At 38.8% G+C, this 27,038-nt stretch overlaps 1 protein-coding gene across 2 annotated transcripts in view; it reads left to right on the top strand.

Annotated features, from left to right (window-relative positions):
- The window catches only part of CA8 (carbonic anhydrase 8), a 47,544-nt gene extending 31,616 nt beyond the window's left edge, over positions 1–15,928 (top strand). For both annotated transcript variants that reach the window (XM_027638703.1, XM_027638702.1), the window contains 2 exons: positions 2,930–3,102; positions 15,285–15,928. In XM_027638703.1, the coding sequence (XP_027494504.1) occupies positions 2,930–3,064 (135 nt within the window). In that variant the 3' untranslated portion in view covers positions 3,065–3,102; positions 15,285–15,928. The remainder of the gene's footprint in view (positions 1–2,929; positions 3,103–15,284) is intronic.
- The last annotated feature ends 11,110 nt before the right edge of the window (positions 15,929–27,038 follow it).

Below are 27,038 nucleotides of genomic sequence, written 5' to 3'. Positions count from 1 at the left end.
AAAGGGCAGGAAATTATTGAAAAAAAACTTGCTCATGCTCCTTTCCTCTATATTTAAAAAAAATTGGAACTTTAGTGAATAATGTGCTTTGCGGTTCACAGAAGCCCGGAACAAATACATTGTCTAAGCCACTCGGTGTAGAGATTTTAAATAATGATGCAACAAGGAGCTGTCGTTCTACCATATTCATTGTCAGAGTTAACTGGTTTTGTATTAAATGGCGAGGTCTCTAGTCCTTTTGTCTACCTCATTCAGAATCAAGACCTCCTAAAGCACAGAAATAGTAACTAGCATATGGAGCTGGAGTGGGAATTGTGCAAAATTGATGTATTCTGTGAAATAAAGCACTCAGAGGTTCATGGCATTCTGTGCAATGGGAAGGAAGCAGGTTCGTGTTCTTCGGAGGTGTCACGGAGGCATGTAAAAGGATAATGCTTTTATACCTCAAATAGAAGAAATGTTTGTAGAAAACATGCAAATTCTTTATTTTGTTTGTTCTGTTCTTCAGTAAGCATGTAAGAGAGACAGAAGAATGCAGTGTTCAGGATTTGAATACAGGAAGCGGTAAAAACATTCTAAAAAATATAAACTAAATGCTTTTACTCAGTAGAAATGCAACTGTTAACATTGTGGATTTATCTCTTCACTGGTTAGAACTTGATCCTGAATTTCAGTGTGAACAGGCGTACGTCATCCTTAGTGTCTTCTGGGCATGAGAAGAACTTTTGTAAGTGCCTATTCCCGGTAAAAGTACGTGGATATCCAAGGGTGCTTAGCCATGTGCCTCTAAAACACCTGTTTCATTGGCAGTCCTACAGGGTGTACTTCAGAGCACTGACTTACGAGGCATTGGGAGGAGATGGTAAGTGGTTCCATACGTGGAAAAGCAGGATGAGTAGGGCACACAGATTGCCTTGTCACATGGAAATTTAATAGGAAAAGTAGCGTCAGCATGCTAGTGTCCATTTCTGACAGAACCACTCCTCATAAGTGAAGCAAACCACCATGTGTATAGTGGGTCTCAGTCATGGCAGTCTGAAACATGGAATGAAGAACTAAACAAGGAGACTGGGCATCTCAGAAGCAATTCCCCCTTGGAGTAGGGCTAGAATTTCTGACTTCCCTAAAGACTAAAGAGCAGGCGTGGAGATCGGGTCAGTTCTACTTTCCTGACTGAAGAAACTGGAAGCTATGTTGTGAGAAGTACCTCCTGGAGAAAGATTTCACTGTGGGGACTGAGATGGAACATTTGTAGTTACAGTAGGAGACAGCTCACAAATGCCTGCTTTGCAGAGAGTCTGCTCTTCCCTCTCCTTCATCTGTGCTTGTTTGAAGTATCTCATTCTCAACAGATCAAACAAAAGCCACGTTTTTGTAAAATGCTCCTTCCTAAACTGCAATTATCTCAGACTTTCCAGAGTTGATTCAGACGGTTAAAGAGGCTACCTTTACAAAAATCCATTCAGTGATTTACCAGCACTTGAGTCCTTGAAGATTTTTTCAATTCCAAGCCCGTAGTTGTTTTGTTTTCAGCTTTCTTTAAGTAAACAGCAACAACAAGAATCTTCTAAAACAGAATTCTGCCTCGAAAAGCATTTTCAAGGAACTTTACAGTTCATTCTCCTTTTTGTCTTTGTAGTCTAAGCTGTTGCCTTATATCTCAGCTGCCAGAAGCTGAGTGTTGATTCCCAAGCACACTGTTTTTTGAGGAAAATGAAGCAGAGCAGAGCTAGCCTCTAAATCAAGTAAATAAGTCTATATCAATTCTGCTGTAGAGTGGAAAACAACAATGAAGGCAATTGTCTTCCAGGTTGCAGTAAGAATGTATTCTCTGCAGGCGGGATAAGAATAAAAATGCCATTACCTGCGGTTTAGTACCTAATTTAATATAATTCTGAAATCGCACTTACATTTTCCTTGTAATCCTTCATAGAATGTTTTTCATGGAGAAATTACCTCTATAATATCTTAGATGTTTAAATGATTATGTATTGCAAGCTGTGCTTTACTTTCTCTGTATCTTCAGTTTCAAGTTAGAGCTGAACTGCATAGTGAGACATCAAAGGGTCAATAAAAGTACAGAGGCTGAGGTTAGGGAAGTCAGCCATCAGGTACATTTGCTGTATCCAGCTAAGACAGCTTGTGAATATGTTAAAGCAAACCCAATTGTTATAGTAGTTGTAACTACTTACTTAAAATACCAGACTCTGAAAGACAGCACCGTTGAAGAATAAAGTGTAATATTGCTGTGATATGCATTGTTTTCTCAGTTCTTTATCATGCAGCGCTTGATGCTGATACCAGGGATGGAGATGGAAGCTGCTCATGTTCTACCCTACATGAGATTACACTTAGAAAAATCTAAAACAATTCTGTAAACCAGAAACATATTTGTTTTGGCTCAGTTGAAATACTTTATATTTATTTTTTACTGTATTTGACTTTCTAAGTACCTACATCTACAGATCTTTTGAAGCAGTATTTTGTTTTGATTGCAAAACCCATATTTTTCCACACAGAATGTCAACAGACATCCTTTAAAGCTAAGAATCTGTTCAGAATTCTTCTAGTTTAGAAGGCAACAACAGTTTCAGGCAGTAAACAAATCACTAGGAGAATTACAAAACAATTTGTAGTCAACCAAGTTATTCCTGAAATGCACTTATTTGAAGAGCACCAGAATGATTACTCTCAATGCAGAACTGTAAGGTTGATTCATAGGATGTAATCTGCAATGGCTAAGAAAGTCATAGATCCTAAAAGAAGTGCTGACAACTATTTTTAAATGTTATTAATGTATATTGACCCTAATATATGGTAACACTCCCATTTTCAAAGCTGCAGAATGGACTGGACAAGGCTGATTTTGGTCATTAGTCCCATAGTGAAGAATGTGTCTCAGCTTCATGTCTGGTTTTATGTCTTTCAGATAGAAGAATTTCGAAGACTGAGGACCCATGTTAAAGGTGCTGAACTTTTAGAGGGCTCTGATGGAATCCTAGGAGATAACTTCAGACCAACTCAGCCACTTAGTGATAGAATTATCAGGGCTGCATTTCAGTAGCAGAAGAGTAAGAACAACAATAGTAAATCTTTAGTCAGGTAAGTAAAAACTTAGTGGAAAAATCAAAAATCTGAAACAATTTTCATAGAGGAGATTTAGCAAAAGGAGAAAACTTGCTGAATTAATCTTAAGTAATGTTATGATACATTGTCACAACTGTAAGTTTTGACAGTGTAATGTTCTATTTTATCCTGTGGTATAGTAATTTGGTTATGTCATGATTTAACCCCAGCTCACAATCAAGCCCTACAAGCTCCTTGCTCACTCTCCGTTGTTGCGATGGGGAAGAAAATAAGCAGGGTAAAAGTGAGAGAACTTGTGGGTTGACAGTTTAGTAGGTAAAGCAAAAGCCATGCATGCAAGCAAAACAAAACAAGGAATTCACTCACCACTTCCCATAGTCAGGCAGATATTCAGCTGTCTCTAGGAGCCAGGTTCCATCACAAGTTATAGTGACATGGGAAAACAAACGCTATTGCTCCCTTCTTTCTTCTTCCCCTACATCTACGTGCTGAGCATGTTTCCACATGGTACAGAATAACCCTTGGGTCAGTTGGGGTTAGCTGTCCCAGCTGTGTCCTCTCCCAACTCCTTGTGCACTCCCAGCCTGCTTGGTGGTGGGTGGGATGAGAAGCAGAAAAGGCCTTGACGCTGTGAAAGCCCTGCTCAGCAGTAACTAAAACATCCCTGTGTTATCAATACAAATGCAAAACAGAGCCCTATACTGGCTAATGTGAAGACTATTAACTCTATCCCAGTCCAAACCAGTGCAGGTTACTAATAGGTTCCTTAGTAGCTGGACTCTAGTAAGTGATTTAGTGTACTGAAATATTTGTATTGACTTCAGTAGGCAGAGAATCACCACGCACAGTTACGTCACAATTACTTCTTGTGGCTTTAAATTTCTCCTGCTGCAGGTAGGAAGAGCACAGTATGTGTAGGTTATGGGGTATAATTCCCCAGTTACTGAGGTTTACTGGTTGATTTCTTACTGTGTTTTTAGAAGACAAGTCATTGGTGGATCTTCCCAGTCTTATCTCTTAAAAACCAGGGTAGTAGTTCTGGAAGGTAGCCTTTAATTCTCGAAGGAGGCTTTTTCTTTTTTTTTTCTTTTTTTTCTTTCTGTTTAAAAAAAAAATTCTCCCTGCTTTACAATGCTGTTTTTTCCCCAAGACTGAATCTTGGGCAACTCTAGTGAAGACACAAGAGGAAACTAATTAACTTCTCTTATGGCTAATTTTTCTTATTTCATTCATCAGAGTAGTTGCTGCTTCTTTTCAGCCTTCATTGGCTCACAGAGCAATAATTTAAGGATGACATAAGACCTAATATGCATGTGAACCTACATTAACCCTGCTTCAGTTATGAAAAGCTCCCATGTCATGTTCCCCCAGCCTCTATCAGTTACAAAATAAATTCCCCCAATGCTCAACAGTTACTCCTAAACCTCATTATACTCAATTAATCAATGTTTTATAGTGAAAAACATGGCAATGAGATTCATAGAGACTTAAAGCCCAGGGAAGTGTTTGAGTCACCATCCCTGAAGGCATTTAAGTCACATAGATGTGACACTGAGGAACATGGTTTAGTGGTGGACCTGGCAATGCTGGGTTGATGGTTGGACATGATCTTAGAGATCTTTTCTAAACTAAACGATTCTATGATTCTAAGACGAATAGTTACCTTGAAAGTAGTAAGTCAAGGCACCAGCATTTATGGTTGATTTTGAAATAAAATGGTCCCACCTTGATACAAATAGTAAGACAGCAAATCTGGGATGTCTTCAAGAAAAGAATGAATCTGTTCTATTGCTTCCTTTGACAAGTCATACTGCTTTTTAGCATAGTAAAATTTTTCATCTACTATCTACAATAAACTATTTAAATGATCAAAATATTGGGTACTCCCCATTACCCTATTTACTGTTGGAATCCATTATATAAAAGAATCAGATTTTCTAACTGCACATTTCTTCAAAGTTAGAAAATAATCAATTCATCCGGAGTTTCACCTGGAAGCATGCTGCTGAAAGCTTATTGATAAACACTTCTGGGTAAGGACATGTATTTGTACATTAAATTCTTGCCCTTTCTAGGTCAATGGTGGAACTTATTTCACATGCTCTGTTTTGGAGTTAAGCCTCTTCAGAGCATTCTCTGGGTCCCAACTTAATATGAAGTTAATAAATAATCACACAGAAGATAATCTGTAAAAGAGATTGATAATTCTGTGCTTCCAAAATAATCACACAGAAAATAATCTGTAAAAGAGATTGATAATTCTGTGCTTCCAAAAAATGGATCCATTAAAACCAAGTGGGAAAATTATCCTCCCTTCTGCATAGGATAGAAATTTCTGCATAGAATAGAAATTATTAAATGAGCTAAGACAGTGACCAACAATTTCAAGGTCTTTCCATAAGTATTCAATATACTGTATGCATCTAAACATTTTTTTGAAGTGTTTATTTGTATTTTATAACCTTATTTAATATCTGCATCCTAGAAGTTAAACAAATAAAGCAAAATCCTGATACTTTTTTTAAAATATTTTCTCATTCCCATATTTAATTTTGAGCACATCCCTAAACCCAATTCTCAATTACATGGTTCTCTGCAGTCACCAAATGTTGTCACTTTAATCTTGAAATGGATGTTTCAAATTCATCCCAGCTTCTGCATAAAAATTACTTGGGAAAATCATAGCAATATTAAAGTACAGTTTTTCTCAGAGAGTGAATAATGCCCTCAGGCCAGTGCAGGTAATTCAAGTCTGTAACTGTAAAATTACTTGACACACTGAGTTTGAATTTTAAGCATGAAAGAGTTTCTTTTACAATGCTGGAATTGAAATGTAAAAATTTCCCTTTTGCTTTCATGTTTGAAATTTTATTACATTTGTCAATACTTATAAAGATTTGTTCTATATAATAAGATTTATCTTGGCTGTGCTTCACAAAATAATCTGTGGCTTTAATTCACAAATGATGGAATTTTTAATATAAAATAAAAGTCCTCACTCTAGGGCTATGCTAATTGTGGACTCTCAAGCACTGAGGAAGAACTGTGACTCCTGGCATTGTGTAACTCACAGAAAAAGTGATGCTTATCTCTCTACACCTGATTGAATTATTTATCCAAAATTCATTTGGCCAGGTCTTCTTAGTTTTGGGTACATCAGTAGAAATAGCACTGAATCAATCAATGTTTCATTATATATCCTTGCTGTTGTGTTTGGAGAGCTGAAAAAAATGAAGTGTAAAAAGAAATCGCATGACATTGTTCACCTTTATTCTATACAAAGAGGCAGAAAGGGAAGAAAACAACTTTACTTACTTTGTAGTGATTTCCTCATACCTCTCCAGGAGCAAGGTGTTGAGGAACAGTAGCTCCTCACAGAGACCTCAGACACCCTCAGAAAGACACCTTCCTTCATAGGAATGAAGGAAGTCCCTTAAGCTGGAACTGCTGACATCAGATGAGTATTGCTATGAAGACTCAGTAGCAGATGGGGAAGTAATAGTTTGCAGGGCAGCATCTACCTCATGATCCAAGAGGAGCATTTTTTCCTTTCAAAGAGAAGATTACCTTATATTTTAAACCTCTGATATGTCTTGAATATTATAATTACAAACCCACTGGTGGAATTCTTTTATGACACAATGTCCCTCTGCCAAGGCTGCTGGAGCACCTATCAGTGAAGTTTTCAATGTTTTTTTTTTATTCCAAGCCAATGTGGTACATTCACTTGAAGAACCTTGAGGAACCTTGGTTTGCCATGACCTTGTCTGGGAAAGGAGAAGACAAATGTTTCCAGGAGTGTTATATACACAGGAGGAGAAGGAGGTTGTTTGAAAGGTCTAATTAGTTTTTCTGAATCAGAATGCAGGCTCTACACACACCATGCTCCCAAAGCTTCAGAACATCTGCTCTTCAGCCTTGATTTAAACCTTGACAAAACTGAACCCTTTGTGGCTTATGATCAAATGGCATATGTTGGTCTTTGATGTAAATTGTTCTAGTTTGTTGAATTAGAGGCAGAGTTGACACAAACATAGAATATCGTGGTGTGCAATCTCAGGGAAAGAATTGATTTTTTTTTTTTAATATTCCTACATCGTGGGAAAACTCAGATCTCAAAATACTCCTTTCCAGTACTAAAATAAAGTTTGTCCAGGCTCTAAAGGGAGCCTTCAGGATGACAAAACAGGTAGAAATTTGTAGCTTCTCTGCTCTCTTTAACCCAATCAGCTTTAGAATAAGTTTGCTGCTATCTGATTGGCCTCTTTTGGCTCTGCTTTGTTGCTAAAAGCTGATCTCTCTCCTATAGCCTGGAGTTAATGAGTTTTTGGACTCTGTTGTGTGGGTGTTTTTGGAATGCATCCCATTTACGTCCAATTATATGGCCTTTACATCCGTCCTCTCCTGCAATTGTCACAGTTTTCACATAAGTTTCTTTCGAAAAAGTAATTATTTAAATTTCTAACCTTATAACATAATGTCCAGTAGTGAAAGAACCAGTCAGGTGTTAAAGGAGTTTGGAGGGAAATCTCAGAACAGATTTGCTTTCAGACAGTGAAGAACATCAACAGAATAGTTTTTCAAGAATAACAGAAAGTTTTTTCCAGAATAACAGAATAGATGTGATTGGAAGGTGCCTTGAGAGATCTAATGGTTTGATCCTCTGCTCAAAGCAGTGTTAACTACAGGGGGGTGTCAGGGCCATGTGCAGCTAGGTGTTGAATATCATGAGGATGAAAACTCCTTATCTCTTTAAGCAACTTGTCCCTTTGTTTGACCACTCTTGCAGGGAAAAAGGTTCTTAATCTTAAATGAAATTTCCAGTATTTCAATTTCTACCTATTGGATTTCTCCTTTTACTGGATGCAGTTGAAGAGTCTGGTGCCATCTTCTTGTTCTCATAAACTATTTATATAGGTTGATAAAATCCCTGTTGAAACATCTTTTCTGGGCTAGACAGTCCCAGCTCTCAGCCATCCTTTTATGACAGGTGCTCCAATTGCTTAATCATCTTTGTGACCCATTGCTGGTCTCCAGTATGTCCATGTTTCTTTTGAACTGTGGAACCCGGAACTGGACCTTGTGCTCCAGATGTTCTGTCAGTGCTGAGTAGAAGCGAAGGATCATTTCCCTCCCCCTGCTGGCAGTGCTTCTCCTGGTGCAGCCCAGGAGGCTGTTGGCCTTCACTGTTGCCTGGGTGCGTTACTGACACATGTAGAACTTGTTTGCCAGGGCTCCCAGATCCCTTTCTGAAAGAAAAGAGAAAGGATAACATTGTGACTTCCTCAGTGTTAGTACTAATTTTTTTCATACTTCCTGCTTGACTCAGAGCCCTTCCTATGGGCACCAAGATATTTCTTGACATTTTCAGATGATCTTGGAAAAAAGATTTATAATTCTTATACAGCAAAGCTTACCAATGTGGACAACAAATGCTACCACTCCTAAAAATAAAATAAGAAAACCCTTAAATCTTCCATTTCATCAGAGGTTATTTTTTTTTTTATGATTTGATGCCTGTCTCACTGTTTCTGAATATGTGAATTGTGAGTTTTCCAGCAGACTGTTATTTTGGGGCTTACCACCTTTCCTAATGGATAAGTACTTTTCTAGTAGGGCGTTCTTCACTGAAAATGGTGTCATCTGTGGTTTCCAGTGGATGTTTCATCCCCTCTTTAATCCTTATTAGTTTACATGTAACTGATTGATAGACATACCTTTCTCCTCTTTTACCTCAGTGGAACAGCTTTATCTGTGAACAAGCAAGATGCCTGATTTGAAACACTTGAATATCAACCTGAATTTGTAATGATACTGAACTCAGGTTGGCATGCTTACATGTCTTCGTTCATTTATGAATTAGAGTGTATATGCATGATTCTGTGCATAGAGTAGATAAGTGGTATTGCTCCTATTTACTAAGAGGAGATCAAATAAGTTCCTGCTACAGAAGTCATTGAAATGCATGAGATTCTTTCAATAGAAGAGAGTAAGAGCTTTTTCTAAAAAATAATTTGCTAAAATAATATTTAAAGAATACTTTTTAAAAAAAGTGATAAACTTTAATTTGGTTTCTACTGAGCATAATTAATAAATAACAATTTGATCTCCAGTGTGTTGTCTCAGAAGTCTCTATCCCAGACACAATTTATTTTGTATTCATAAATAAAGAATTATTCTCCAAATGTGATGATGGCTTATTCAGTCTAATTCTATATATTACTCCAGTTCTCCTGAACATTTTTTATTCGTGACTGAGTCAGAAACATCTGAAAAAGCATCAATTTTTATATATACATTCATACATACACATTCATATTTGGTAGACTTAAGATTGCAAGTTTATCCAATGTCCTGTAAATTATGATAGCAGAAATTAATTCAGATTAAAAACATTCCTAATATAATTACCATTTTCCTAGTTGTACATTCAAGATTAGAAGACAAGAAATGGTATCATTAAAATATCAAGATTGTGCTAGGCCTGAGGAACAGGAAGGAGTAATTTAGAGTGAGAGGAACAGAGACTGGATGTCTAATTCTCCCGGAAACTTTTTGGATGATAATGAGATGAGCAGACAAGCAGAAATTAGCATAACAGTAGTTTCACAGCAAGGAGAGAGGGAAATGTGATGACTGTAACTGATGTATTTAGTGAGGGGATAGCGCAAATTACTTGCTTTTGAAGATGCTAAGCAGCTCTCCTGGCAACAAAACTGTGTTGCCCTTTCCATAGGACGTTGAAGTGGGATCAGTGTTGCCAGTGGGAACGAGCTAGTACTAAAAAGGTAGTGGTGCACTCTCCTCTCTGGAATTGCAAGCTGTATAGTAACACTGTAGAATATGAAGGGACATTCAAACACAGAGGGAACTGTGGAGCTGCACCGTGCCTTTGAGAAATGGAAAGCGTGATGCAATGCTATGGTCTGCATTTCTTTGTTTAAGCAGATCTCAGTGAACTTTATATTTTAATGGGCATTTACATTACCTATCTACGTGTCTTTACTCTCAGTTTACTAGTAGCATTTGCAGTTTGTGAAATTCGCAAAGAAGTTACTCTGCAGAAGTTCTAACACTTGGGGACTTTATCCTTTCCTATTGTGTAGATCCAGAGCTGGAGTGAGCTTTCAGCAGCCATGCATCATTAGGTTATTATGACTGTTCTTATCTTTTTCCTGTTTAAAAAAAAAAACAAACAAAACAACTGAACACAAAGTAGTTCTTTAGAAATGCAAACACTAATTTCCTAGATTTGATGAAATGTGAGTATTTATGCTGATTCTCAGTGAGTGACTTTTTATCGGTTGTTGTTTGTCTTTATGCGTTTAGAGTTTGTGCTTGAAAGGTTTAATTGTTAAGTTTCAGTCTTTGAAAGAAACTGAGCTTCATGTTATCAACAAAACTAATAATTGTTCTTCTTTGTTTAAGATCTTGTATATAGTGCCCAACACTCCACTGCCACTTCAGAGTACTTGAGAATGTGTTTACGCTTGAGTGCGTGACTGTAGGTCAGAGGGCCAAACACCTTTAGCTTGTGAGCTACAGACCTTAATCCTCTAGAGGCCTACTGGAAACAAACCAAAAGTTTTGGAGCATTCAGGCAACCAAAAGCTCCAGGAATGGCTTGAAGATGGTGCCTTTTCAGGTTGTTTTCCACTACTTCATTGTGATAGCAGGGAATAGGATGTGTACTGAGATTGTAAGTGTTGATGTGATGTCAACATAAGTTTTTTCTCCAGTGCTATGATTCAAATTAGTGAGTAGAAAAAAACTTTTGTTGCTTGTATGATATACCTCTGACACAGGGGCCAGAATGTAGGGACTTGGTAGCCAGAGGCAGCCAAGAGTCATAGACTAGTCACTGGTGTAGTGCGTATTTATGCTGTGTTCAGGCCAGAGCATCAGTATAGGGAATGATCAAACCCTAGATGAGGAACAAAACCATTCTGAGTTGTAGTGTTTCCAGAGTTAGTATCATATTGGAATTGTCATTGTTCAATTCCTTACTGAGCTCTTGTTAGAAATACACAAACTGTGGAGGAATGGAAAATGGTCAAAGTCCCTAAGCATGTAAAGAAGAAGCAAAGAAGAAAGATATTACTGTCCTTCCTTTTCAAAGCTAAAATGTTATAAGGTAGCCTAGAAGTCAGATCTCTGCTTATGCTTTAGAAAATTCATGCTGACAAGGGCTCCCAAACTTTGTGACCTGTGGGTCTCTATGAGCATCACATATTCGTTGCTATTCACAATTCACTGTTTCATCAGGTTTTTGCAAAATGAGTTGTGAGAATATAATTTCCAGCTGCTTACCATAAACCATGTTTGGTTTGTACACTGCTACTTGGGAACTGATAATGTAACCAGGACTGCCTGTCGTAAAAAACACCCTCACGACATGGTTATTGGCAACCAAAACACACAAGTTAGAGTCTGAGCACACACTGAAACTCTGGTATGTTATTTTCACATATGGTCAAAAAAGCTTTGAAGTAGTGGTGAGGCAAAATAGTAGGAAGCTTAAATCATCTTTGATAAAGCTTCATCCATTTTTAGAGAAAGAGATTGGTGCATGTGAAATGTAATGTCAAGGATATTAGAAGGGTGTCAAGGTACATATGTTTGACTAAGTCAGAGAAGAAAGCCTGCAATATGCTTTCCTCCGTCAGTAATGTAATACGTGTTTGGCACTGGGAGTTCACTATGTTTTACCTGTATGAAATCACACAGGGAGTTTTAAGCAGAGCATTACTCCTACACTGAAACTGAAGATCCAGGTAGGCAGACGTCCTTACTCTTATTGGAAGTTTTAATTCTCATTATTTCATATGGATGAAGACAATGCAATGAACAGTATGCAAACAAACTCTTGCTAAGCAGACAACTATGTTTTGAAAATAAATAACAAAGATAAACTACCAAGTTATTTAGGTTACTGAAAATGTTTTTTGCAAGTGATAATTGCCACTCAAGGAAGAGAATGCCAGCAGTGACTGTTGTTAGCAATATTTCAGGAATAATACCAACGTTTATGACAGAGCAGTGCTACAGAGAAAAACTTTAATTTAAAAGATTTTATTAATGCATCTCCAGAGCTCAAGACAAAGGTACATTTTAGTTAGATAGATGTAGTTAAACGCCCACAGAAGTTGATGTAGACTCAATAAATTGTGACCTTTTCTTGGAAGAAATGCAAAGCATTTCAGTAATGATAAGATTTCAGAAGTAGTCAGTCCTCTTTTCTAAGGCACTCTGAATCCATGCCTGATTGTACTAGCAGCTGCTGTTTTTAGGAAGGTATAGGGTAATGGTAATGTTTAGTCAGTACCAAATTGGGTTTACCACCCGTTTCTTTTGATTTTTTTTAAACTCTTATACTTTTTGATTTATCATAGTGTTAAGGAGTAGAAGGCAAGATCCTTTTGTAAGGAAACAAAATAGAGACATTGTGTGAACAATTATGATAAGGAATATGGTAAGACAAAATAGGTGGAATAGATCTCCAAAAAGCCGATTGACTACTTTAAGTAGCAGAGTAAAGTTTTTGATCTTGTATAGTGATCTTGACCTAAGGCTACTGCAGTGGGGCATCTTACTTCCCCCTTATCAGATGGAAAGACATATTATTGTGGCCGTTGTATTTAACTTCTCCATAGTCTCTTTATTTGCACTTTCTCAACACTTTCGGAAGACTTTGAAAAATAATCCTTTTCACTGAAGTTTTCTTATATCTTCTCTTTTAAATAAGTTCTCTCTATTGCTGTAGGAACGTTGGGACCTTTGGTTCTTAAAAATATACCAGCTTGGCTTTATCTTTGCTCCTGCTACTGCTCCTTGTTTCTGAGATAAAATTTATAGTGTTGCATTTATCCTAGTTTTGTACAAGAAAATTTCCTCTGTGAGGAATATAAGTACTTTAAATTATTATATGAAAGAATTAGATATAAATCTTCTTGGAAACATAATGATTTTTTTTTTTTAAGTTCTGACATTGATTTCTGAGTTTAGATTGACCTTGTTAATATTTTTTATTTTTTTTTCTAACCACGGGTACTGTGATAACAACTCTCAGACTTTGCAGGTATTTACACTTCATGGCACTGATCCTGAAAGGTTTTCTTTGGTAATGGTTTTCTTATCTGTAGAGGACTTCACCAGAAGCAGTGGGACCCTACTTAATATATGTAGTACTCAACCCAAGAAAAGGAAATTTCAGGGGCAGAAATATAATTTATAAACAAGCAAGGCTTCTAGGCAATTTTCTGACTATAATACACACACTCATTTGTACAATTGTAGCTCAAATATTGCACTTCCAAAAACTTTTCAACAGAGTAAGAGGAGCAGATATCTTCATATCTACATAAACCTTTAGCCTGAGTAGTGTGTCACTTGACCATATATATTATGGAACAGTGCTATTTATTTAGCATGGTAGAAAAATTACTGCGAAACAAGAATAAACAGTAAACATGAATAACAACACTACCAATATATAGAATCAGTCTTTTGTCAGACAATATATTAAGTATTTCTATATTGAATGTATCTGAAATCTTTGGACTCGCTTGTAATTAGGCTCCTTTCCAAAAGTAATCCATTAATACAATAGCTGCCCAAATCCCTGTTCAACTTAATTTCACTGACTTTGACTTCTGGACTAAAAGCATTAAGCTTGAACTAGCTAAAAATGTACAAAATGTGCATTCAATTAAGGAGTAATTAGATACTCAATCACCCTTACATCACACTAGGGATTATCCAAGAAAGAAGCTAGATACTACTCACTGCAGTGTATAAAACAGTTTTCTTAATTAGTTTAGCACTAATTGAGATTGAGAAAGTGTCACTGTGTCACAGCATTAGTTTGCCTGTATGGAACCTTAAGAACGCAAAGGTATTGGCTTCTTTCAAGCTTTCTCACTCAGATTTTTCGGTCTTAGTCACTGATCCAGTACCTGCTGACCTTGCAAATGGAAGCCTTCTGTTCACTTCAGTGAGTGGGTTGGTTCATTGTTATCAGCAGCCCACTGAAAAACATTCCAAGAGTTTTTCAGAGCTGAAGCATAACTTATTATTATTATTTGGGGTTTTTTATGTTATGCCGTCATATCAAACCTCAGGAAGGACTGAGAATCCTCTGTGCTATTACGTAGAGTGTAACCATGGCTAAAACCAGCTGCTGTGTGAAGGACTTACAGCCTCCCTTAGAAGGCAGCTTGTAGAAAGTTCTTCAAGTGGACCATTAAATGATGTTGCTGCCAGACGACTTTTTTGGGGAGATATTGAATGATAACCAGGGAGCACATGCAAATCATGACACAGATTGTCTCTGTGTAGGCAAGATTGTCTTCTTAGCAGTGCTGATGGTGGCTGACAGCCTCTACTCTCCCTTCCTCTTTAAGTAAAAGAGTAGGAACTCTTTAAAATGTGTTGACTCTTCCTTGTAGCCCCAGGTGATCATTTGCACCCAAGGACTTACAGATTGTTTGTGTGTATGAACTGAGTTGTAGTTAACACTAAAATAACCTCAGGGAAAAAAAAGGAGATTATTAGTATAACAGAATGAAAAGGTTTGGGACTGTCTCTGAACTGAGAGTATTGGGGCAACCTGAGCAGTTGATTTCTTAAGATTATGCCAGAGCACATGAATATGTGTTTGCATGAAATTGAGTATTGATTAATCTCTGCTGCTAATGAGTAAGAATATTATTGCTATTAGAACAAATTGGGTGATTGCTTTCTGTCTCCTGAGCCCACCTGACTCCCATAAGAGCTGGGTACTCAGCACTTCACTTGGTAGGGCCTCTAAAATAGTAAATGGTAAAAAATTCTCTGTGACTGCTGTATTTTTCTTTCTCATTTACTGCCATTCACACAGTGTTAGAATCAATTACCAGATTGATTCAGTAAGCCAATTGTAGAACTTTGGTTTGAATTAATAATTTTACCATTGCATTTAACTTCGCATTTTTACTACTATTTCCTCCATTGCTAGTAAATCTTCCAGCACTGGCTTTACCCTGAAAGAGAAGAATCAGGACCATTATGTCACGAAAGTATATACCCTGAAACTGCTCCCACCTGCTGTCATGAAATCTCAGCTTTTATTTTCCCTGTCTCCCTGTCTGGACATAAACAGTCTTTCAGACCCGCTGTGGAGGAATGTCAGTAACATAATTGTTCCATTCTCTTTTCAGAGAGGGGGAAGACAATGCTCCCACAGTGCCCGCAGATGAGAAATGGAAACTTTCTGAGGCTGCTGCTTCAGTTGAACCACAAAGCCTGTATTGTTTGTCTTCATCTAATTCAGCCTTGATAGATGGCTATGACAGTTGGTCTGTCCAGTGAAATTCTGTGAATGGGGCTGCACATTAAAAGAAGAAAACACATTAAATCTTCCAATTCTCACTGTTAATTATTTTTAAATGGTAGTTATAATTGCTTTTATAGTTACTTTACCATTGCATTAAATAGTCATCTATGATCCAAGTAGTGCTGATTTTAAGCTTGGTATGAATGCTAGTATGTAGAAATGCTCGTTATTGTTTTGAATATTAGATTTAATTTTATTCCATATCATTTCTTCTTCTGTTAGTAACCATCCTTTCTATAGAGGGGAGGTGCATTCTATAAAGCTAAGAAAAACATTGTTTGTTCATAAAGAGTAATATACAAATTCAGATTTATTTTTTTGGCAGAAAGGAGCACTCCTCTGCCAAACGTATACACTTAACATGGTTTATCTGAATAAAGCTGAATGACATTTGCATTACTAGGAACCTTACTGAAATAAAAGACAGTTTGGAACTAAGGAATATAACAATAAACAGAATTGTCTGGATTATTTTCTACTTGGTGGGTCACGGAACTTTGCAAAGAAGTGTTCAGTTCAGGCAGAAAATTATCAGCCTTTGTTCTCCTGTGAGTTATGACAGTTCCATTTGTTCTTTACATTGCTGAGGATGGCAGTCTGGGACCTACTCTGCGTGTTCTGGGCTCACTGCACAGCATGGGGATTGCAATGCTGGGCCACACATGACTTACCTGACAGAGAAGATAAGGGAGTGGCAGTCTAAACTAAGTAGTCAAGCTCATAACTTCTAATTGCTACAAAACACCAAGATCTGAAGGATGAAGTCAGTAATATGGGGGGCAGTAGCTTTGATCACCACAGCTATTAGTGAGGTCTGCTGTACTAGCATGAGTGGGCAGGTTTATGCAGAGACTTCTGTGAGTGCCCTCAGAGGCACAGACGGCAAGCTCCAGGCTGCGGCACAATGAAGATGCAAACTGAGGGTTCACAAAGGGGAGGTTACTCCCTTGGAGCAGATCAATCATCAGTCACAAAGTCATCCCCAGGCAATGGTAAATGCAGTGTCAGAAGGCATCCTTAATCCACCTTGTCAAGGGTTATGGGCAGAGCTGCTGCTGAATAATGAGTTACGAACTCTCTGAGTCATTTATGTGTATATTAGGGGCAACAATAACCATAGGACAAACCCACACACCATGTGAGCTGAGTGAGGGGGAGAAAATACTACTGAGCACTTACTGTGTTCATAACTGGGTGTACTGCAGAAACGTGTACTTCCTTTGGAGATAGCCCTTGGTAGCATGCATTGCAATAAACACATAGAAAATGTACAGCAAGCAGCCCACCATGAGGTCATCTGTTTATTTTGGGCTTAGCAGAGCAGCAGTTGGCATATTGCTCCTTGGGCCTATAGAAACTTGTATTTCTTAGGGTTGTGTTTAAGGAGTCCCTCTCCATCTTCTGCCCACATTTAATGAAATATGACCCAAATATCTAGTCAATGGATTCAAGATTTCAGTGCTGTCCAAAACCACACTTCCCACCTCCAGTGTTCCCAGCATGTGGATGTAGCAACTTCAGTGGGTGCTTCCCCTCTGCCTTCAGCAAGGACTCCCCAAGCAGCCACAGACAGAGCCCAACCCCAACTCACTGATCACCAGGATCCCACTGATCCACATCGTACCACAGGGCAGGGAGAAATCTCTTCTGCAATGGCCTGGAATGGCTAGGCTGGGCTGTCTGCAGTTTTGGACAGGAGCCTGATAATTTGTTCTAGTTATCAGGTTTGGTACTAAGATCTTGGTAAAATGAAACAAAGCTATATGAGGTGGAAGTTAACTGATTTCTGCCAGCTGAAGACCTGTTCTTGTCTTCTTTCACCCAGCAACGAGAGAACCCTCCAAAAGAGCAGTGAACCATGTTCTGAACCTGATAATTCTCAGGTTATATCCACAGCTCATTCAGAAGGTCTTGTCCTTTTCCACACAACTTATTATTAACTACTGAGTGTTAAGTGACAGAAACTGTAGTAGTAATATGGCAAATATTGACATTATGATGAAATCTGAACTATTCTCTAAATAAATACATTCCTTATCTTGGAGCTCGCTGATATTATTTTGGCTGTGAAATACGGATACATTGCAAAGCAAATGATGTAATGTCTCCACCAAAAAGTCCATTATTTCCCTTTCCTGTGCTCCCTTCCTCTGTTTGCTGTTCTTTCAAGCACTGCCTTGTGCAGTGAACTTCTAGTCATATAAATACTACTACTGAGGAATTGAGGTTAGTAAATTTGTCTCAACATTTGTCAGGCTTTTTTTTTTCTAGGGTTGGCTTCGAAAGAAAAAAAAAACATTGGTAGAAATACTTCTAACTGCATCTTTTCTTAAGAACTAGATCTAATTATAACAACAAATTCATTCACAAAACACACCCATTCTAATTAAAGATTGGTCAACCCACATTCGTGGTGTGTTGGGAAGAATCAAATTATTCTTTCTGGTTTTGGTAGGAATCCATAGGGAGGAATTTGCAGAAAGGGTTCTCAGTGTATTACTTCAGTTACACTGCACCCATGAGAGGTTTTATTGAGTGTGACAAGGCTTTGCTGCTCTCCAATTAGAATTCCACATGCCTGCCTTTGTATTAACATTTTTAAGAAATCATAAAGACTGATAAAGGTGTTCTGAGGTAGTGTAAGGCCCTAAATTAGTAACGTTCTCTTCAAGTCTATAGCTGCTAAAATTCTGAATCCAATTACTGTCTGGAAGTATTTTTAAAGGTAAATATTAATTTACATAATGCTCCGCATAATTTTAAAGATTTATTAGAACTGTGAATTGTAACTTTCCAAGAGGCATCGAGCATTTAGACTCTTGTTGATCAAGAAATCAATAACATAATACTTAAAAGCAGCTATGTGCCTCATCAGGCAAAAGCTGGCTCCACAGGCTTCTGGTAAACTGTAGGAAGGTATTGGGTAAAGGAAGAAATCCAGCTCTTGGGAGAAGGTGGGTGAGTTGGGGCAGGATGTCTGCTGTTGATGATCTTTCTTCTGCAGGCAACATGTTCTTTGGATTCCTCTGCAATTTTCTGAAGCTCCCAGAAAAACACGGAGGCTTTAAACTCTTAGCTTGACTTCAGACCATAGCACGATGCGTTTTGCACTCTGGGCTGTGATCATGGGCTCCCATTTTTCCATACCAGAGGAACTGCTTCTTAGACAGTACCATACCTCCCTAAACCTGCATTCTGCCCTGGCCCCCACCTTTCTTTTGTGTGAAAATGAAGGCATAGGTGGAGTAATAATGAATTCTAGACCTGTTCCCAAAATACACCTGGGAGGTAACCAGGCATAAATTACTGTGGGTTAAAGGATAGGCTCCATCCCAGACATTATATTGGCAAGCGTGGTATAGTGGCTGTGTATGGAAACAGGTGTGAGCTAGGACACTAATTCTAAGAGGAAATAAGAGTGGTCTCTGGCCAGCACCCCTGTCTGCCTCCTAAAGGTTGATTCATCGGTGTTTCTAATCTCAGGTGGTAATTGAAGACTACTGTTGCTGAAGCATTAGAAGTGCTTAACAACAAGGCAACATGAAGAAAAAAATAATTTTACTGAGAAATTTCAGCTGAATTTTTCTGAGACTGGAGAAGGAGTGAGGAGAGGACATCTGTGCACATGCAGCTTCACGAGAAGTCATAGATATCAGTGTTTCCCAGACCCTGCCAAGGTGCAGCTGCCATAAAGTCAGAATCACCTTCATTGAGTTTGACTGGTGGGCACAGCACTGGTGCAGTAATGGCCTAGTGCAAATTAATTCTTTCATGGTTGTCACATCAACTCCTATGAGAATGAAGAGAAATTTCCTTCCTTGTAGAAATGAGGGGAGCTTCGGGGGAATGATGGCTGTAGAGGAAAAGGGGAAAACCCTCTAAGGGTGGAGAACTGTGGAAGGAGGACAAATTTCAGCCTGCCTTTTTCTCCTTGCCTGGTTTTCATGGTGGTATCATCAGACATGACTTGCTTTGAGATGTCTTCTTCTTTTCTAAAGCAGTGCAGCCTTCTGAAATGTCCGGTAGCTGGAGAATCATCTACAACCCCTCCTGAGGCTGGGCCATGCAGAGTGTGTTTGGAAGTATTTAGGTGTGCATTTATTTATGAAAATGTAACTGCCATTGTAAGCACACATCTGTGTGTGTATTCATCTCTTTAGAATGCTATACATAGAAGAACTATTTTTAAAACAAGAACAATTTAAAATGAATAGTAGAACTTCTAATTAATGTTAACAAATTCCGGTATAAAGACTGTATGCCTAACATCATCTCACCAGCAGTTCACATATACTGTTGGTATTTGTATGATTGGGTTTCTCCCTTTGTTTAATTAATTTGTGTTAAAGTCCTGTTCCCTTCCCTTCTCCCCCATTATTCATTGTTCATCCCTGGGTTATTCATACTGAGTGATTTTTGAGACTTGCTCTGAAGACATTATTCATCTACTCACGAGGCTTTCTCTCAGAGCATTTGTTTGAATGCATTAGACATATTAAGGAACTTATCTTTACAATCACTTTGCATACGCCTTCTCCCCTGTATCATGTGAGGATTCCTCTCTGACCACAGACTGACTATATGTACGATACCAGGCACAAGAAGAAGAGCCAGCAGTCAGAGACAGACTCTTCATATTGACCTGCAACACGTAGTCTTGTCCAGAAGAACTTGTTATACCTTAACTTAGCCTTATCTGCAAAGTTAAAAAAACCCCAGCATTGACAGTAGTCAGAACACCTCTTCAGTCTTTCCCCTGATTGGCTGAGATGATGACTTCTAAGGCAAGGTTTGTTTTTCAGTGCTGGGTTATTTTTTATGACTCTTAGGTTTGTTGTAGTCAAATTCCTCTCACTGCTCTCATGCTGTTTACAGAGACAGTGTCAGTTCTTTATTTCCGCTTGGCCTTCCCCACAGCCTGACCTCATCTTGATCCAAAGAGGCTCTCTCCTTCCCAGACAACAGAGAAACAACTGAAGGTGGGCTAAAAGAAGGGAAATATTAGGTAAACTTGAGAAGAATTTGCCCTATAAAATACACAGTGAGCTGTTTAAGCCTTGAATAACAAAGAAAAAAGAAAACATAAAGACAACTAAGCAAAAACAGAATAAGGAAACTTCCTTAAGCGTCCTTTTCACTAGCAGGGATGTGGTTGGAAATATTCCCTCTCTATTTACATCTCAACTTGCTTGTATTGGAAATGGTCCATTCTGGGTTGCATAACACCAGCTGACTAACTCAGCCACCCAAATCAGTGATCAGAAACCACACCCAGCCAGCCTTATTCCCTGAGACTTCTGCTCTCCTGCTCCTCTCCCACCACGGATGGGGAATTGACTGCTTGGCCTTGGACAGCAGTCCTTATCCCAAACTCTGTCTGTTCACCATTCTCTGTATTGGGTTACTTTCCCACCCCTACCACATCCCCCGAGATGAAAGACAATAAAAAATAAGGTCATAACACAAACTCCAGTCTTTTATACAGTAAAGCACTCAAGAAGGCAGGAGATTCAAGCGCACAAGCAACTCCTGTGCTTATTATTAAAGGTGATGTTTGTGTCTGAGATGGAGAAAAAAGCAACTTGATCTGCCATAGACATAAACTCTTTTCCTCCTTTAGGGTCTAATATAAATATACACTACAAACAGTGCTTTCTGAAGTGCCTCCCATATAAACATCTGACAGTGGTGAGCATGAAACAGATGAAAGCTATGATAAGTCAGTGAAACACATGCAGCTGCATGTGATACACCATGTCAGCAGTATTTTAAATAACAGGTATAAAGCAGCTCTAGAAAATGTGTGTTTAAACTCATGTTGTGAAGATACCAGGGGGTTTTTGTTTGTTTGTTTGTTTGTTTTTAATGCACTATGGGTCAATTGGAAGTTTCAGTTGGAGTTTCATTATCTTGAATCATAATTTAAAAAAGGCTTGGTCTCTTTAGTTGTGTAATTGTACGTGTGGCTGAACAAAAAGAAAAAAAAAGGAAAACCAAAGGTAGCTGAAAGATTTATTCGCGGATTAGAAACATAGCAATTCACATAGATAAGGAGAAGTTTACTCAAGAGAAAAATAAGAAAACAATCACAAAAAAACTTGTGAGCTGTGTGCTCTTGTCAAGCTGTGTGCTCTTGTCTCAGTGTGGAATTGTAGGCTGTGATTTGGTAGATGTTCTACAGCATTCTGAACCTTCCTGATTTCTTGGCATTTTATGTTTTGACCACCCCCGTTCCATGCAATTTAAAATGGAATCCTAGAAACACACGAAGCCAGAGCATCTCAAAATACCTGTGACTAGGGTTGTAATGAATGAAAGAGGTCTTGCAGAGACAAAGTATCCATTTTCAACAGGACCCAAGGTATCTGGCCTTCAGATGATGAAGTGATGGTGCAAAATTTTTAGAGGTGTCCTGTATAGATGTTTAATTGCACTATATTATCCAACCACTAGATGTCTGCATACTATAGAGCTTCAGGCAGGGTTTGTTCCCCAGTATAAAAGGCAAACAAAGAAAATATGTATCTGCAGATGTCTCTCTCTGTATCTTAATTTGGCATCTGTTTTTTTCTGACCTATGCCCCTCCATCAAGGAGGGGTCTGTGGGCAAAGAGATACTCTTCATGAAAAATTATGTGTATGAAAATTGAGACTGGTTTCTATTAAAACTGGAAAGTAAACTGTAGATTAACCCATATGTCAAGATCACATCTACTCAGATTAAATCACAAATAAATACCAGAAATCAAATACAAATTACCACTACCTAAATCATCACAAATTCCAGGAAAGAGGTCATATGGCAACTTGAAGAAGCAGTAATCTCAACAGAAACAGCAGCAAGTCAAGGTTTTGGAACTGATGTCCTCAGGAGTAATGATGGCTGCAAAGTCAGTCCTGTGGCCCCAGTGGGGTCTGGGCACACCCATGGCTCAGGGCACCACTCTCCCAGCATCACTGTGGTTGCAACAGAGATCTCCATGGTGTTTGGGCCATTAGCAGCAAAGCCACCAGTGGTTTTGAGGAGCACCATGAGTCCCAGTGCTGGTTTGACTTCAACTCTTAAGGGAGCCACACTGGTTTTTGTTGCTTTTTACTTGAAAAATGGAGCCTATCTGTTTGGCTTTAATGGAATCAGAGCTGTTCAAGAATATAAAGCTGAGCTGTGAACACAGTGAGCCCACAGTAGTCCCCAAGTGCTTTCTTTGTAATCATTTTAGAGCAACGACACATTGTTCCTGAACCCTAGGACAGCCCAGGCTAAGTATGCTCTGCATGGGTAGATGTTTACATACGTTTGGCATAAACACTTTTCTCACAGGATTTCCCTATGGCAGGGTCAGCAGCCCTTCCTAGGTACTGTACTTTCAGAATTTGTACCACTGCCTGGAAAGAAGATTTTGCTTGAGTTTAGATACCCAGCTTCAAAGGTCCCTGTTATCTGAGTTCATGGGAATAAGTGAAGTTTGTGAAGCTTTGTGAAACTTACTGGTTCACACAGGGCAGTACCTACAGTGTCTCAAGTGGGCACCACTAAAGAGGCAAATTAACTGTAATCCTATAATCCTTGAATTTGAACCCTGTCTCTTCCCTCCAAACTCCTCTTCATACCTGTATCAGGTTACTTTTTTTGCTGTTCCAAAATACAATCTCCTCTTGCTTCTCCTCACCTCACACCTTCCCTTGCTGGTGTGCATTCTTTCCCAAATGCATTTAATAGTGGGTGGCTGCAGAGCAGAGCTACTTTTTGTGTGCTACTTGATAATACAGTTTTGAGTGGTGTATTATGTTCAGGCTTTCCATACGTTACATCTCTTGGTTAGTTAATCAAGCAACAATTCCCAAATCCAGCTTCTCATTAACAGAATTGAATCTGATATTAAGGATTCATTCCCATTTTAGAGTTGATTACCACAACTGTGGTTAGTGTTCCATCGCAATTAACTTTGTTTTTAATCACTAAAGAGCTAGCAAGCTCATTTCATACAATTTTCATTTGAGGGTCATAAATACAGAGAAGAAAGGTCTGATTGGTGTCTTGAAACTGCAAGCTGCAGAAACTTTCTTTCACTGTCCTTAATAGTGAGTGTCAAATTTTGTAGAATCACAGAATCACAGGATCATTTAGGTTGGAAAAGACCTTTGAGATCATCGAGTCCAACCTTTGTCTTAACACCACCTCATCTACTAGACCATGGCACTAACTGCCACATCTACTCTCTTCTTAAATACCTCCAGGGACAGTGACTCTACCACCTCCCTGGGAAGCCCATTCCAATGCCCAATCACTCTCTCTGTAAAGGACTTCTTCCTATGTTTAACCTAAACATCCCCTGCTGCAGCTTAAGACTGTGCCCTCTTATCCTACTATTGGTTGCCTGGGAGAGGAGACCAATGCCCACCTGGCTAAAACCTCCTTTCAGGTAGTTAGAGAGCGATAAGGTCTCCCCTGAGCCTGCTTTGTAAAGCTGAGGGACAGAGTGATGAGTAATTTCTTTCTGTTTTTAAGAGATGAAGGAACAACCAATAAGTTGCCATTGCCACTTCTTTTATGAGAATGCTAAGCTGAGCGGTTCTGCACAAGAACATTTTTTTTTTTTTAAATTCACAAAACCTCTTCCCAATTATTTTGGGAAGATTATTTTTCTTGAGAGAAGAGCCCATAGTATGTTCAATATTGGGGTCTCAAAAGTAAAGGAGCCAATGAAGCCCTTGGAAGGTGCGTCTTTGTTCCATCTGCAAGGAAAGAAAGTGCCCTTCTTGGCATTTCTAGAATTTTTCTGAATGGTAATGAAGTTTTATTTAAGTTAGAATACCCTAAATTACTGAGATGTTAAATTTCAACCGGTTTTAGTCATGCTTTATAGTACTTCTGATATATTAGCTAAATTTCTCTTTTTATTTAACCTTCAGTTCCTCTCTAGACCAACCTGCATTATACCTTTGTTTTGTTGTGTAGTTGTTTTTATTTACCAAAGACAGAGAGAAGAAAAAGGAATGCTTTATGAGAAAGTATCTATCAGTTGTCCTGTAAATGAAAAGAGTGATAATATGTGGTTACATTACCATCTCTTAAAAGGAGATACTTTGTGATCTTGAATACATGCCTCCTCTTGCTAATTAACCAGTTAGAAAAGAGCAATCTGGTGTTACCTTGGGAATCTTTTCATATAGAAAGAAATTTAGCTGCATGTAGAGGAGATTGATTTTACAGTTTTTTAATAATGCTGATTTCCCAACAATTTCTAAGAAGGAAGAATCAAAATATATTCAGTTTTGGGCAACAAAGACCAGGTGACAAGATACCTCTGCTCCCCTCAATTTCCTTATGCTTGTCCCTTTCCCTAGCAGCCAGAAGAATGAGAGAAAAGGATCAAAACATGGTCTGAATCACAGCAGCAAATTTCAGCTGACATTTTATCTGTGGTGCACACCTACATGTAGAAGTGTCACCCAAACCAAAGAAGTTGCACCTGTAAGAGGAGGGCATTTGGCTAGAGCAAGGGAAGAGTTAGGTATCTCTCAAATCTGTTAAATCTCCTCTCAAGAGTTTTTCAATTACTAATTTAATGAGATCATGAGGGTTCTTTTTATCTCCTTAGTCTTTTAAATTTTCTTTCATTAGATTTTAATGAGATTTTTTTCCTCTTCTTCAAATAGAGTCCTTCCATTTTCTCAGTACATTCTTCCTGTTTGTACACAGCAATACAACTTTTTGTTCAGAGCTGTGGTAAAAATATATTCCAGTCTGTATGTGCAATATAGACTGCGCGACCAAAGTGACTTGCAATTACTTAACGATCACCCAAACTAAAGTAGATAGGTTCACTCTATTAAGCCTGGTCTTTATAAAAGGGACCACAGATTGTCACCCATTATTTCCCTCATTAAATTGAGAAGCTTGCATTGGCCTTCTGCCTAGCCTTGAGTTACCTTTAGTCTGTATTCTCAATGCTTTACGTTTGGTACTATGTGTAAGTGTATTTGCACTACATGCAGTGTTGCATGTGGTTTTCACATCTTTTGTTTCATACGCTTTTTTAAACTTTTTTTTCTTTTAAGTCATGTCTCATTCCTTTTTGGTCATCAGCTTTCCTCCAGCTTTTATACATTTTACACCTTTTACACCTTTTACTTTCCTTCTAGATTCTTTCCGTCACATATCATTTCTGTCAACAGGGCGTACGCGGGCTGTGCTTCTACTGTGTGAGATCTGTGTGTTCCTGGATCAGCCCATGGTACAAATCCAATCTGAATGAGGTATGGCCATATTTCTGATGAATTAGCCATAGTACAGTGTATGGATATATGCCAGGCTTTATCCCAACTACGGGTAAACAGATGATGTGTATTCGGCATAAAATTAGAGTGGGCAGGATGAGCTAAAAACTGATCTGTCAAGACAGATTGAAGTTGTACTAAGAATTCAAAATATTTGGAACAAATTAGAACTGACAGACTGAAGTTGTTTTAGTGCTTTGTGTCATATGGCCACAGGGTTTCTGATCTTGTAATAGGCATCTTAAAACAGGTTTACCATCTTGTCTATCTACAGCCTCAGTAACACTAATGTCAGCAAAGTAATGAACTTCCTGCTATTAAGACCAGAAAGAATCATTCAGTTAACTTCACCTGATCCCTGAATGACACAGACTGTAAAATTTCCTTCATTAATCCACAATGTGTTCAATACTCTCCCATAATTCTTTAATATCAAGGCCCCATGACAGAAAATATGTGAAGCATCCAGTAATACAGTTTGGATGATACAGTCAACACATCATCTAGGAAGCACGTGCCTGGGATTTGTACCTAGAGTCACACTTTCACACAGAACCCTAGCAAACCCTTAGCTTAGAAACAATCATGCTCAGCCTGGCTCTTGGCACTCCCTGAAACCCACTCCTTCCAGAGGATATTTAGCCCAGCACACTGACCCATACTGTGCTGTAGGGTGAGACTGGTGTGACACATTTGACCTAGAACATTACTCTGAGCTGCCTTTCAGTTGCTACTTGCAACTGACCCCTGGAGCATGGTAGGAGAGGGCTCTGCTGATTTTTTTCTTTTTGTGAAACTGCTTTTTAGTAGACAGGGTTTAGGCACGCTCCTATGGACTGAGGAGGAGAAGTCACTCATTTGGACCTTGCCAGGAGATAAGTCTTTTTGTTCTCTTTTTCCAGCAGACGTGAGGCAGAGCAGAGTGGGCTGCTTGGCTTGGCTCAGCAACCCTCTGCTCCCCTGATGCTGGCAGCCAGATAGTCACTAGCAGAGCACAAGGCACTTAGGCAAGCACTGGTCTTATCAAGGAGAGGCAGGCATCAGCAGCTGTCTGTGCTCAGCCTGGCTGTGAGAAGGGGACTGCCAGTGCTGCCTCCCACATCTGGCTGGTGTCTGTAGCTTAGGGCAAGGCACTAGCCATAGATAAGAGAGAGCTGTTGTGGATGGTTGCCACACCAGGTAACTCCATTTCCTGATGCTTGCCTGCTGAGATCTGCATTTGGCCATTGGAGTCAGACCATGCTTTCGAGGGGTTTACAGGCTTGGTACATTCAGTGCTTGTGCCTCAGACAGACAC

This window comes from Corapipo altera, unplaced genomic scaffold, assembly GCF_003945725.1.
Source record: "Corapipo altera isolate COAL_440 unplaced genomic scaffold, ASM394572v1 49, whole genome shotgun sequence".
NCBI classification, from domain to species: domain Eukaryota; kingdom Metazoa; phylum Chordata; class Aves; order Passeriformes; family Pipridae; genus Corapipo; species Corapipo altera.
The sequence above is the reverse complement of the archived record's forward strand: the minus strand, read 5'-3'. Positions and strand labels throughout refer to the sequence as shown.